At 32.4% G+C, this 13,240-nt stretch overlaps 1 protein-coding gene across 2 annotated transcripts in view; it reads right to left on the reverse strand.

The window, feature by feature from the left end:
* LOC144852720 (cysteine-rich motor neuron 1 protein-like) overlaps window positions 1–12,562 on the reverse strand; it is a 42,929-nt gene extending 30,367 nt beyond the window's left edge. For both annotated transcript variants that reach the window (XM_078710676.1, XM_078710675.1), the window contains exon 1: window positions 11,861–12,562. In XM_078710676.1, coding sequence (XP_078566802.1) covers window positions 11,861–12,182 — 322 coding nt within the window. In that variant the 5' untranslated portion in view covers window positions 12,183–12,562. The remainder of the gene's footprint in view (window positions 1–11,860) is intronic.
* Between the last annotated feature and the right edge of the window lie 678 nt (window positions 12,563–13,240).

Below are 13,240 nucleotides of genomic sequence, written 5' to 3' on the forward strand. Positions count from 1 at the left end.
TGAAGACCAGATGGTCCCAACTTGTTTCCCTGTGGTCAATCTCTGCTGGTCTCAGTAATATTAATTTACTCTCCTAATATGTCATTTTATTTCACCATAGTATATGCTAGTACAGATAATTTAAATTGAGTATTTTATTTATGGTTTTACAATTTTAGCATATGGTGCCCCAGAAAAGTGATTAAAACAGATTTATTAGGCCTACTATTACTAAAGATACCTCAGTACTATATTGTATAGTACCTTTCATATTTATGGAGGTTATGCGAGCATGGATACAGAAGTCGTATATAGTATAGTAAAATCAAAATAGTATTGATATACTGTACTGTAATATAACTATTATTTATTAAGAAAAGAAAACTTCCAATTTATTAAATTATATGTAAAACTATACTACAGTAAAAATGTAGATAGAAGGGGATGAAGATGATGATTTTATATTTTTATATCATATAGGCCTACATCACATCTCTCATAGCAATTCATGTCAAAATTTCACATCCTAACCTTTAGGACATTTTTTTGCTAATAGCCACTCAAGATGAAGACACAATTCAGGAAAACGCATGTAAAATAATCTTTCCGTGGATTCTCGAAAGATCCGCATTTGAAATTTTGCCAAATCTAAATCACCTGCAATCGTGTTAAATTACCGTTTTATAAAATCAAATTATTCTGACGTGGTATCAAATTACGCACTTATCATCAAGTGCAGACACGGTAATAGCCTACTTATCGATAAGTACTAGAAAGTCATGTTCAAATTCAATAAGAACCAAATGCTGTCATTGAACTACAGTATGTAAATTATCATTTTAATCTATTTAACATGAAAATTTGTACATTCACAACTGGACCTGCCACCTCTGTCGAGGTTTTAAAAACAAATCTTCAGTTCACCCTATCCAATGTAATTTTCATCCAATTTTACAGATTTTATCTTTCTCTCAACCATTCATTTATTTTACCATTTTTCCACAAGATTTATATCTTATTTATATTGATTTGATCTTACTATGGCAGTATATACTAAAAATGTAAACAGCAAAGCTGCACTATTTTAAAAAAGGAAAGAGTATAATATTTTAAGAAACAACTAATGAGATTTATGAGAAAAATGTAAATTGAGAAGGGAGACACCTTGTGCTGGATATAAATTTCATATGGCAGAACATATTGACAGTAAATTAATTAGTAAATCATTACTGTTGAAATTTGTATTTTGACATTTGGGAATTGTAACATTTGAGAAACAGCATGGCCTTAAGAGGAACTACTGTACTGTAGTAGTGCATGGCTAGTGATACTAATTGATGTTCTTGTGGGGATACTATATACTGCCTGTATTACTTCCAGATAAATCACAATAAAAATAGTTTACAAGATGTTTAGCAGGATATTTGACCACAAGGAATAAATATGAGGCAATTAAAACCTGAAATATGATTGTTCCTAAGAGGATATTGCACAGAATGCTTTACCATGTGGAAATGAACTTGAGGTCCAAAAAATAGTTTCCCTTTTCCTACCTATTTTGCATTGAGGCTCTGGACAGTGGTGTAACCGCTCACTGTCTAAACCTAGTGGTCACAGAGCTTAAGGGGCCCAAAGCATGAGCAGCACCAATGCAACTACCCAGCATTGGAGGACCCCTTAGGAGTACTAGACCAGGGGCCTTTTCCTCCAGCATTTTACGCCACTGGCTCTTTTGTAGTAATTGTTGTATAATTTTGTAATTCTTTGCTATACTGTAGTAATACCATAGGTCAGGTACTTTAATTCTTCTAATTTCTTCAATACAGTACTGTATCCTATGGTTTTAAATTCTGGAGTGCATTCTCAAATTTGATAATATAAAAACTACTGCATTGTTTGAATCATGTGATTTTTAAAAGTTATTTTGGCAATATTTCCAGAATTTGTAAGGTGCAGCTAGGATCATTCAATTTGACTTTAGAGGAACATCAAAAGGCAGATTATATACAACTCTTAAATGTTATTTTGAAAAGAGTATATAGGCCTACTCAAAATCATAGAATTTACTGGACCGTAAACGTCTAATGAAAATTGAAAACTATGATAACAAATAACAAATCTGTAAATTTATGTATTTTTTCTCCCCTCCCAGTTCCAATGTCAAGGTTATTTTAAATAGTACTTCCTTGATTCAAGTATGTACAGTACACATGTACAGACACATGTACAGTTTGATAAATAACGAGAAACCTTCATTCACCAGTTAAGATTCTGGGAATAATATTCCCACTGTAAATCAAGCACCTTTGATATTATCATCATCATTAAATCGAATCTTGAGGCTTAATTCATTAGTAGATGTCAGATATTAAGTTCTCTCATTGACCAAGCAGGACCAATATATTCATTTAGCACTGGAAGGCAAACAGCAAGTGGTCAACATTTTGGAGTCTTGTAGTGGATTCAGTGATCCTCTAGGTAATTGAATCTATAAACTACCTTCCCTGTTTTGTGGTTAATACAGCCTATGGCCATATCAGGTCACAACTTTCCTTCTAATCATGCAAGATTCATATCCAAATTTGTACTTTGCCATCACCTACACTAGTGGAATGACCATATATGGATCTATTTGTGAAATTTTGTCAAAGAAAATAACATACTACTTTGATTATAAAAATGAAATTGTCAGTTGCAGATCTACAGTAGGATTTTGAAACATAAATGCAATGTTCTATTTTTTGCATAGTAATTTCAAAAATTTGTGGAAACAGGCTATACAGTAGATCCTCCCTTTGGACCAGCCTATGGATTTCTCACTGAAAATAGTTTGTAATGCTATTACAAATTATTATGCAAATTATGGAAATTTCATATAAATTATTTTCTGGGATGCATTAATTTTAACAGTAAAATACTACTGACTGTAGTAATAATTGAATTCAAAATTAATTAAATCTATTGTACTGTAAATGAGTATTTTACTTTCATAATAGTTTATAACCACGTTTTAAGTATTTTGCCAAAAAGCTGTCAATACAACCAACAATTTGATTTTGCTTGATGTTGACATTAAAATTATAAATTTGGTGTGATTATTTCAGCTATAAATCTTTACAACCTGTTTCCAAAATAGCCCTTGGATACAAGAATAATAAAGAGACAATTACTAGAGATCTGAAAACCCAGGTGTCTCAGCTCAGCTTGTTTCAGACAGAGTTACACATCAGCATATTAGAACGTTTTGTTCTCTGAATGGGTCATGACTGCCTTTGCTAGATCAACTGGACTCTTGTTAAGTTACTGAAATTATGTCGCCACAGATCTTGTCCAAATCTGTATGACATGGTATTACTGTATTCACTTGCTAAAAGTATTGAGGCATAATAAAGGCCAATCTACAGACGAATGGTAATGGTAAGCAGAAAGGGACATAGCTTGTCCCATGTAGACTGAATCTGTATCTATCCTGAATATGTTTCTGCTCAACCGCACATCCGCTCCGCTCAACCACACATAAACAGATTTTATATTTTTGTTTTTCGTTTACCGCTTTAACCATTACTGCTCGTCTATGTAATTTGGCCTTAATAATGTTGCAGTTGCTCAAATTACTAATTAATTAATTAAAAAGCATAGAAAACATAATGGTATTTTATTTTTGTACCATTGTGAACATTGTGACTGACTACTATGACATGTCGGTTTATCCAGGTAAGCTTGGCCAGGAATACCCAATTATTATAGTACAGTAAAAAGAATTAGGTTTTAGTCAAATTAGATATTGTTGTAACATCAAGGAATTAGTTTAATACCTACGAAGTAGGATTAAGATATAACTGTTCACTTTGACAACAAAAGTTAACAAGGATAGAATCTTTTGTATTGCTGTTAAATGTTAATTAAAGAGGGCATTCAAAACAACCTGCTGTCTGGATCAATATAAAAGGCCACTGGATTTAGAAGGCTTAACCACTCAGTAAGCTTAAAATTTAAATCACATTTGACAAAAAAACTTGCAGATTTTTAATAATTAGACCAAGCTTTAAAACATGTTGTATTTTCATCACATGTTAACTAAAATCAGATCAATAGGGGCCACTCGATTTGGTTTTGGTAGTCTTCTAGAAAAACTTTGGTAAAAATGTTGAAATCGTTAAAACTTTTGGAAAAATAATTCTATAAAGCTTACTGTATTAATAACTAAACAATAGGCCCATATAGGATCTATGTAGTTTGTGACCTTAAAATATAGACCAATAATTTTTAGGGAAATTGTCTGATTGAGAAACGAGCATGTAAACATAAGGCCAAAAATATGTTCTTGTTAAGCATCACCTCTGATTTTTTTTTTAAATGACCAAAAACTGATCATAATATTTGATTATCACAAGTGTTAAAACTTTATTGCATTAAATGATTTTCTTGAAGTTGAAAATGTACTGTATGTAGTTATTCATTTTTTTCATGTTTTAATCAGTGTCAGTTTATTTCCAAATAGTAGTATAAATCAATGTCAATGACCTATATAGTACTTTAGGGAAAACCGCCCACCCTCCCCTGAAATTATTTCAGAGGCTGAAGCAATTAACAAGTATATCTTTTTTTATTTGGCATAACTTTAGCCACTTTGTATGCCTACATACACTAAATGTCCTTTGCTGAACTTTTGTCATTTCAAATGTAACTTTATAAGGATGGAAAGACAAGGCTGAGATAATAAAGTACAGTAGCTGATAAAAGAAACAGTTTACTTCCAAACAAGGACTACTCCCCACTTAGCAATTTCCGGTTGTCATGGCTAAAGAAATACCTGAATATCAAGATTCTTCAACCTATTGAACTTCAAATAAAACACTAACCATTCCAAAAATGCTTAAATAGATATTATGCTTGTTCTCATATTGTATCTCATAATACATGTCACCTGGCTCACACTTTTTGACCCAACCTCAAGCTCTCACGCCACACAACTAAAATTTTGTTTTCAAATTACTTGTAAATTCGGTTGTTTATTATGTATAGAATCAAACAACTTCAAAATCTGGAGTTTTCAGACCAAGAACTTTTCGGTCGTGGACGTTTTATTGTCATAATTGGGATATCTTAAGCCAGCAGGCACATCAAACTTGATATGTGTATGCACAGTACATGTAGTAGGGCAAAATAGATGGAATCAGTTTCATACCTAGATACATGTTGAGATACATGAAGGAATTTTGTATGACACTTTTCATCAGCAAACCTGATTTTGTATTTTAAAGTAAACAAGATTTGAACTTCTCATCAGGATGGTAATCTGCACAAAATGCTACAACATGTACGTTAAAATATGTGTGTGGAAATGTATGTAGATGTTACTGTATGTCTTGTAGTGCTAAATTTGGTAGTACTACTGTAGGATGGTTTTTCTTCTTAAACAAGGCCACAAACCAGGATATCAGTGAAGTAATTTAATGGTTTGTTACAGTTTAAAACGCAGGAGACAGGGCATGTGATGTCACTAGATGTCTCTGAGGGATGCCCTAACAAAGCTAATAGTATCAAGGCCTAGTGTATCAATTGCTTTCCATGCATAATCGTTGACCGAGGAGAATATCAAATTCTGTATTTGAAACAAAAGATGCCCGTGTCCTTTTTAAAATACAGCTATATACTGTACTGTAAATAAAATGGACTATATATGAATGAATGCAAATGAAATGAACTAACTAATTACCTACTAAAACCATCTGTTTTATATCCAATTTTCAATTAAAAACAAAATACATTTTCAAACAAATTCACCATACTGTAGGCCTATTGTACATTAAAAAGTAAATTAACAAACATGATGAAACAACTATGTTTTTACTGTTGTAAACAAAAACAACACTGGAAATAGATTTACATTTGTTTTGTTTTTTGGCAAAAATACATATGCAAACTTTTTGTACAGTATTCAGTACTGTATGAATGAACACAATGGAACAACTTCCTCCAGGTTATTAGGCTATTTAGGCTACTATATGTACAGTATGGAAAGCAAGTATAACTAACTATTTAAAACTTAATTATATTTATAAGCACACAAGTTATTGCTATAGGTCTATGTACATCCATCCACAACTTTATGAACTTGACTTCACTGTGTTTTATGACATTGTTGTTGATTTATATGTTATACAAACAGTACTGTGTGTAGGCCTAGATTCAATAAACATCTACTGATTACAATGAAATTAAAACAAATGTTAAAAGAATTTAACATTGACCTATTTAAAGTTGGTGAACTTCAGACCTACAAATGTACAGTACTGTACAAATCACCAATGTTCCTTTGCAAAAGCTTGAGGTCAAATCAGCAATATACAACATGTGCCAACTATACCATTTTGGCCAGGAAATTCCCATATTATTTACTTAAGTTTCCTGAACTAACATCATGTTCCTGGTTTTTCACATTGGTTACATTACAAGGAAAATTAAATGGGGATTTTTTTGGCTGTAACAATTTTGGAAATACCATTTTAAATTTGTTTAATATATACATAATATTATAAATAAAATTCAAATAAGAATTCAATATTCATATTACAGTATATTATATTATACTTTAAAATGTTGAGATACTGTTACTATATTAACAGTGTATATAGTTGATTTACTATACCTATAAATGAAGAAAATGAGCAATATAGTGTATTGTGTGGAATATAGAAGTCAAGAGTAGGCCTACGTGAGGCGACATGCATTTTCTACCCTGTCTAACATGGCCCCTCATCCGATAAACTTCCCAGCATGAGAGAAGAATAACAAGAATACTTGCTAGATTGACTCATGTGTATATTATAAGCCTAGATGCATAGTTGATCCTAGCTTGAAGACATTCAGTTTATGCCCTTCAGGGACCCACAATAATAAACCAGAACACTGTCTATTCTACCAACATTTTGAAAGAATATTTAAGTGTACTCTTATGTTTTATCTCTTGTTCTTGTTCTTGAAACATGTAGTATATTTTTGTTTATATTTAACATAGGCTATGAGAATCAAATTGAGAGGAGGGATTTACTGTGTCACAACTTTAGAGTGGGTGGCAAGATTTTTTAAATTAAACAGAGCTAGGACGAAAAAGACAGAGAATGGTAAACTATGTAGTGCAGCAGAAATTTAATTAAATATTGCAACATTGGTTAAACTACAATAATACAGGTTTTTTTTGTTAAAAAAGCATACACAGTGACTTTTATATTAGCTATTTCGGTTTTGGTTATGACTACTTTTTAGGTCCGACATAGACAGACAGTAGATTTGAGAATTTCTGCATAATAAAATCTCCCATAGATATTAAACAACTCCTTGGATCCTTAAAAAAATCTGGTAATATCTTAACCTAAAGTTCTATTGTTTCTAGTGCCAATGCTTTGATGGGAAATACACACAATACATATGCCCTTGCTCAAACTATTCTTGTCCAGGAGAATAGCAATGCAAATTTGCCCATTCTGACTACACAGTTTAGTTAGTTACGTATGCTAGAGTATAGTAATTATTCTTTGTTGAGAAAAGATTCAATATTAATTCTGCTGAATTCAAGGCCAGGTGTAAGAGGTTAGTGGCACATCTATCCATTAGTATTAATGACAATGGATCTGTTCTTTTGATGAGTTGAAATTACCTGAAGTACAAAATGAGTGCAATATGTAGACCCAAATTAAGAGATGTGTCAATTAGAAGACGACCGACAATTAACGGCGAAGATCTAGTGTGAAATGATAAAATTTAAATCTATAAAGAAATTAAATAAATTACTAAATAAAACATTGTTTATCTTTTAAAGTTTTATGCTTCATAAAAAAACAATAGAAAGGCTGTTACACAATGGATGAGTTGGTTTTTAATTGTTATTATATACTGCTGTGTAAAAATATCAAATCAACACTAACAGTATTTTTAAGCTTATTTAGTTCACACTACCATTTAAATAAATAACGGCTAATACTGTATTTTAATATTAACTGTGTATTCACACTGCAAGTTAAAGCTAGTGTGCTCACACTACTCCTATTAGTCTCTGGTAATGTTAAAAAAAGTTAGTAAATGTTGAGTCAGTATTTTGTGGGTTTGGCCAAAATTCAAATTCAAACCACGTGAAAATTGTTAATCAACATTTTAAATTAAAATATAAACTGTACACTTTGCTGTAAATTGAATATATATCAAAATCACAAAGTTATCTATATGAATTGATCATGTACAATATGACATGCTAAAAGCGTTTAAACCTATTCATGCATAAAGCAATTGACAATTACATGATGATACTTAATGATCCGAATAATAGTACTTGGAATTTGTGCATATGTATGTTACGATGGAAAAGCAGTAATTAAATTAAATTTTTAAAAATTATTTAAAAAAATGTTTTAATTCAAAATTGTACTGTTTCATTTTTTAAATATTTCCACTAATTGATGATCTGCAAAGTATACATTAATTTTACTCTTTGAAGATTATGTTGTGCCTAAAGCCTCATGTTAATTACATTTTTAACTCTTTTTTATTGTAAAAAAGTGGTAAGTGACAAAAGTCAATTTCATCAAAATATTTCAGAAAATCTTTTGGAAAGTCTATTTGGCATTGGTATTTTAAACTATATGTGCAAAAGACAGTAAAAAAATATATATTGTCATTCAATCTGCTTAAAATATGTCGGAAATTCTTTGAAGTTTATTTGGCAACTTTATTGATATATTTTAAACTATCAACAATCAATGAAGATTCAACAAGAGATGTGACAGGCGATATAAACTGTACTATTGTTGTCTGCTTACAAAACCTCCTTGTCTTGCAACTAGCAATGCTATTGTTGAACAATGACAACTTGCAGACCTTCATCAAGATTATGCGTGATATCATACAAAAAAACTAATTGATATTGCACTATGTTCATCATCTTCAAACACCATGTGTTTATTCTATACTTAATAAAACCCACGCAAAGATTCCTTGCATTATACTTGGTAAATAATGACAGACAATGTGCAAATTCCTCAACACTGTCATGTTTAATAATAAAAGTTTATCAGTGTCTATAAATAATAAAAATGTAATGTAGAATCTATGAAATATATGTTGAAAAACATGCAATGATACAGTCATGCATTTAACAAAATAAAAATTTCATTGAAAAAATTTTGGCTCAACTGTACTTAATTAAGGGCATGTTTATGCTGCATAGTGCCGAATAAACCTAATAAAATTGTATTTTGCAGCAGGATAAAGTTGTATTGAGAAAGGCACATCAACGGCAATCCTTTAATTGGCATTCACTGCTACTGACAATCTTATATGTGCATAGGTGATACTGTAGGTGTTCCTACTATGTGTACATCATAAATAGAGTAGAAACAAACATGCTGAAGGCTACATATTTACTTTTTAATTCACTACAGTAGCAACAACTACTGTACCACCTTATAATAAAAAATAACTATTTTCATTGTTAAAAATTACGATCACCAACACACATTAGCTAGTTTCTAAATTTTCAACTATGACCAACAATATGAAAAACAAATTGCTAGTTTGCTTGGTAGTGTGAATTTCAAGCCCTGACGTTGTGGTATGCAAGAAATCTTGTATTTATAAAATGAGGAACACCAAAGGAAGTACAGAGAAGGAATGTAAAGTGTTTCTTCAACAACAGGTCCTAACTGCAAAGAAGATTGAAATGTTAGGCATTCCAAATCTTTCAAATACCAGGCAATCTGAACTACAATGAATTAGAAATAGGAAGGGTCTACCATCACATCAAACATGTTCTACAGTAGAGCCCAAAGTACAGTATTATAGCATGTACAGTTACCATGCCTCCTTTTTGTTTCATTGACACCATTTAAAACCATTTGTATACAGAAGCTAGGTTTACAGAGAGTAAAAGAGGTAAAAAATAAAAGGATAGCCAAGTACTGTAGGAAGTATTTTCTTGTGGAAGACCTTATACCTATTTGTGCCGCCTCTACCCTTTTCAATCATCCTTTATCTGCCTCATTGGAGTGATGCAATTTTATTGCACAGAATTTCTAAGGCTTTCACCAGTTTATGTAATGGTAGCCAATAGTAGTAATGTTTAATAAAAATTGGGATATCAGGAGGTCATCATAAAATTAGGTAGACTTGGGAAAGTTAGGACTTCTGTCTGAAACACAATACACCCTGATTCTTCATAATACTGTGCATACAGTACAACCACCCCTGCTTTTTATGGACATATTGTGAATTGAGTATTAACCAATATAATAGTCAGATTTTATGTCAATGAATAATAGAAATTAGTCCTATTTACTCGGTGGTCACAAATGACAAAAAGTGAATACCAAATTACTTGTTATGCACTGATGAACCCGTTGTGTCATTTTCTAAATAACCCCGTAAAATTAAAAGGTAAACATTTTATTGCAACAAAAAGTAGTATTTAGCCAAATAAGGTATTTTTGCCTTAAAACGTAGGTACGTAGTAGGTTTAGCACCTTGTAGCTGAATTGTTAAATGTTGAATGCTAATGTATTTTGCTCTTTTGTATACGAGAACATTTTTGAACAGCAGTAATGCAATGTGTTTTAAGCCAGTGATAGTATTGTAGCTACAAAATTGCTCCCTAGAAACCATTATTAAAACCAGTTGGGATGATTGAGACTGGAATAAATTTGGGTTTTAACATCTTATTTAACTTATATTTTGTGGGTGTTTTTTATTTTAAAAGAAACTTGTGTTCTTTCTAAATAAATCTATGTTAATCTTTCTCAGTTGAAACGGGCCCTAAGTTTCAATGTGGTGTATGTATGTGGAAATATACTGATGGTCATTTACAGTAGATCTGTCTGAAAGGAGCCTAATTGTAACATTCTTAGGAAATCCCAATATCAATATACAAGTAGGTTCTTGTACAGTATTATAACCACAAAAACCACAACTATGTCTAGCTTTGAACTACATGGACCTAGCTAGCCTTATATAACCATGGAGATAGAGTCCATTCTATAATAAAACTTAGCACTTGGTATACAGTTAGTAAAGTACCTACCATTCAACATTTGGAATTTAAAATCTAATATCAGATCCAAGGAAATTAAATACAAAAGATAGGACATTGGGTTACAGTAATAAAGTTTATTCAGGTCAAACTGTTCATGTTGGATTTCCAAGTAGATTAGATGCAAAATAAACAAGGCCAACAGCCATAAGTCGCGTGCTCTCAGAAAAAAATGAACTTTCAAAAAGTAATGTACTTTAAAACTTTTCTGTACATCAAAACAGTTCAAAAAGTACAGAAAAGCGATAAAACGCATAGTGATACCGGACCGACAGACAGACCAACAGACCGACATAGTGAACTATAGAGTCGCGTCCACGCGACTAATAAATGTTTAATCAAACCATTTTATACTTTGAAGGTATTAAGAATACAAATCTTCACATCTTTCTCACACAGAACATGCACATCTAACATACGAAAAAAGTATGGTCGTTTTGCTGATTGCTAGTGTCATTTCCAGCCAACTAGAGGTACCATTTATTATGAATTTTATTATGAGCGAGAGTACCATTTCCAAAGATCTATTGGCGTCATTTAACTAAATAGGGCGGGGGGGGGGGGGGGGACTGTGTGTGGTTCAAATACTCAGTTCAGTGTTTCATTTTTATTCCCCGTCTATTTCAAAATCCTGGATCTATCTGCCCATGTAATACTGTACTATTTGTAATTGATTGTATTGGGAAAGACACAATTAATTTGTATCCACGATTTATAACCCATAGAGCCTTTTGTGTTGGCCGCCGCCTGTCTGGCAATTCCAATAGCGTAGTAGCGTAATTGCCATGGTAATAACAAACTTACCTGTACAGACACCAGCTCTGTTGTCGTCATCAAGTGGCAGGACATCTCCGATATTTTGCTCAACTTTACAATGTAACCCATATTCGCAAACACCATATATTCCCCATACACCGCCACATTTCTCCCCTTCTACTTTAGCACAAACGAAACAACAATCGCACTCATCACGAACCACTTCCCCTTTGCAGAAGGGCTGCACGCATTCTTGCGGTGAGCAGGTCTCACAGTCCCGTACCTGCAGCCCAGAAGTTAGCTCCGATACCAGGCTTAAACAGATGGCCAACAAAACAAAATCGAAACTGTAAATCTCCTTGTAAAACATCGTGATTGTCAATCTCGTAAAATTACACAATAATCCATAAATTGCGAAACTTTCCCTCAAGTAACGGAATCTGTAGAAATTGACAACTTCACGCCTCAATGATATGGAATAGGCCGACACGCATGCATAAGAAATTCTCTACTTGTCCCGTCAAACGTGATTTTACCAGGTGTGAATAAAAAGCTCAATGAATACAGAGAATCAAACAAAAACACTGAAAAATGAAACTTTAATAAGTGACATTATATTACTTGGCAAGCGTCTCTATCGAAATGATTTGATATAATCCTAATCGTCAAGTTTATATTCCTAAATCAAGGTTCTTCTGGCAAAACGATCGAACTTATTTACATCATGAAGGCACGCGATATGAAAATCAAGAATGTCAAAGCTCACCGGTATCAACATCTCGTTAGTACAGCCCCCTTTTACAAATAAAGAACGTGACACATTCTCGGACGAATCTGATTGGCTAAAATGTGTGTGCTTAAGAATTATGATTGGATATAAGTCTGCTACGATCATTCATTAAGCAATGTCTTCAATCAATCAAAGATGAGATATCGCTCTTCTATCGAATGTTATTCATCCCTCTTTTTGTTTCTTTTTACCATTTTTCTTATTAATATTTAGTTTCATTTAAATTGTAATCTGTATTTAATTAAGAAAAACGTATTGTTTAGAAATTCGTTTTGTAATTTTACCAAAATATAGACTCGATCCACATTCGGTGTTCTTCAGTACAATCAATGTATATTTTAGACCTAATGACGCAATGCTATGTAACGGAAAGGTAGGCCTTATTCTTACAAAATATAACTCATTCATTAAAAGTCCTTATCCTCTCCTCCTTGATGCGTCAATCATTCCCATCATTCATTATGTCTATGATGCCTCGGATTAGCCATACCTATGGAAAAGCCCCGTTGTCTAAAAGCGTGATAGAGTGTCTCATGGACATTTTTTCTCCATGTATCTGCACATTTTTAATAGGAAAAATCGAATCATTGGGGCGACCCTCACAGAGTCTGATGCTATGCAGCTTTGCACACAAAAGC

Source organism: Antedon bifida, chromosome 9 (assembly GCF_963402885.1).
Source record: "Antedon bifida chromosome 9, ecAntBifi1.1, whole genome shotgun sequence".
NCBI lineage: Eukaryota > Metazoa > Echinodermata > Crinoidea > Comatulida > Antedonidae > Antedon > Antedon bifida.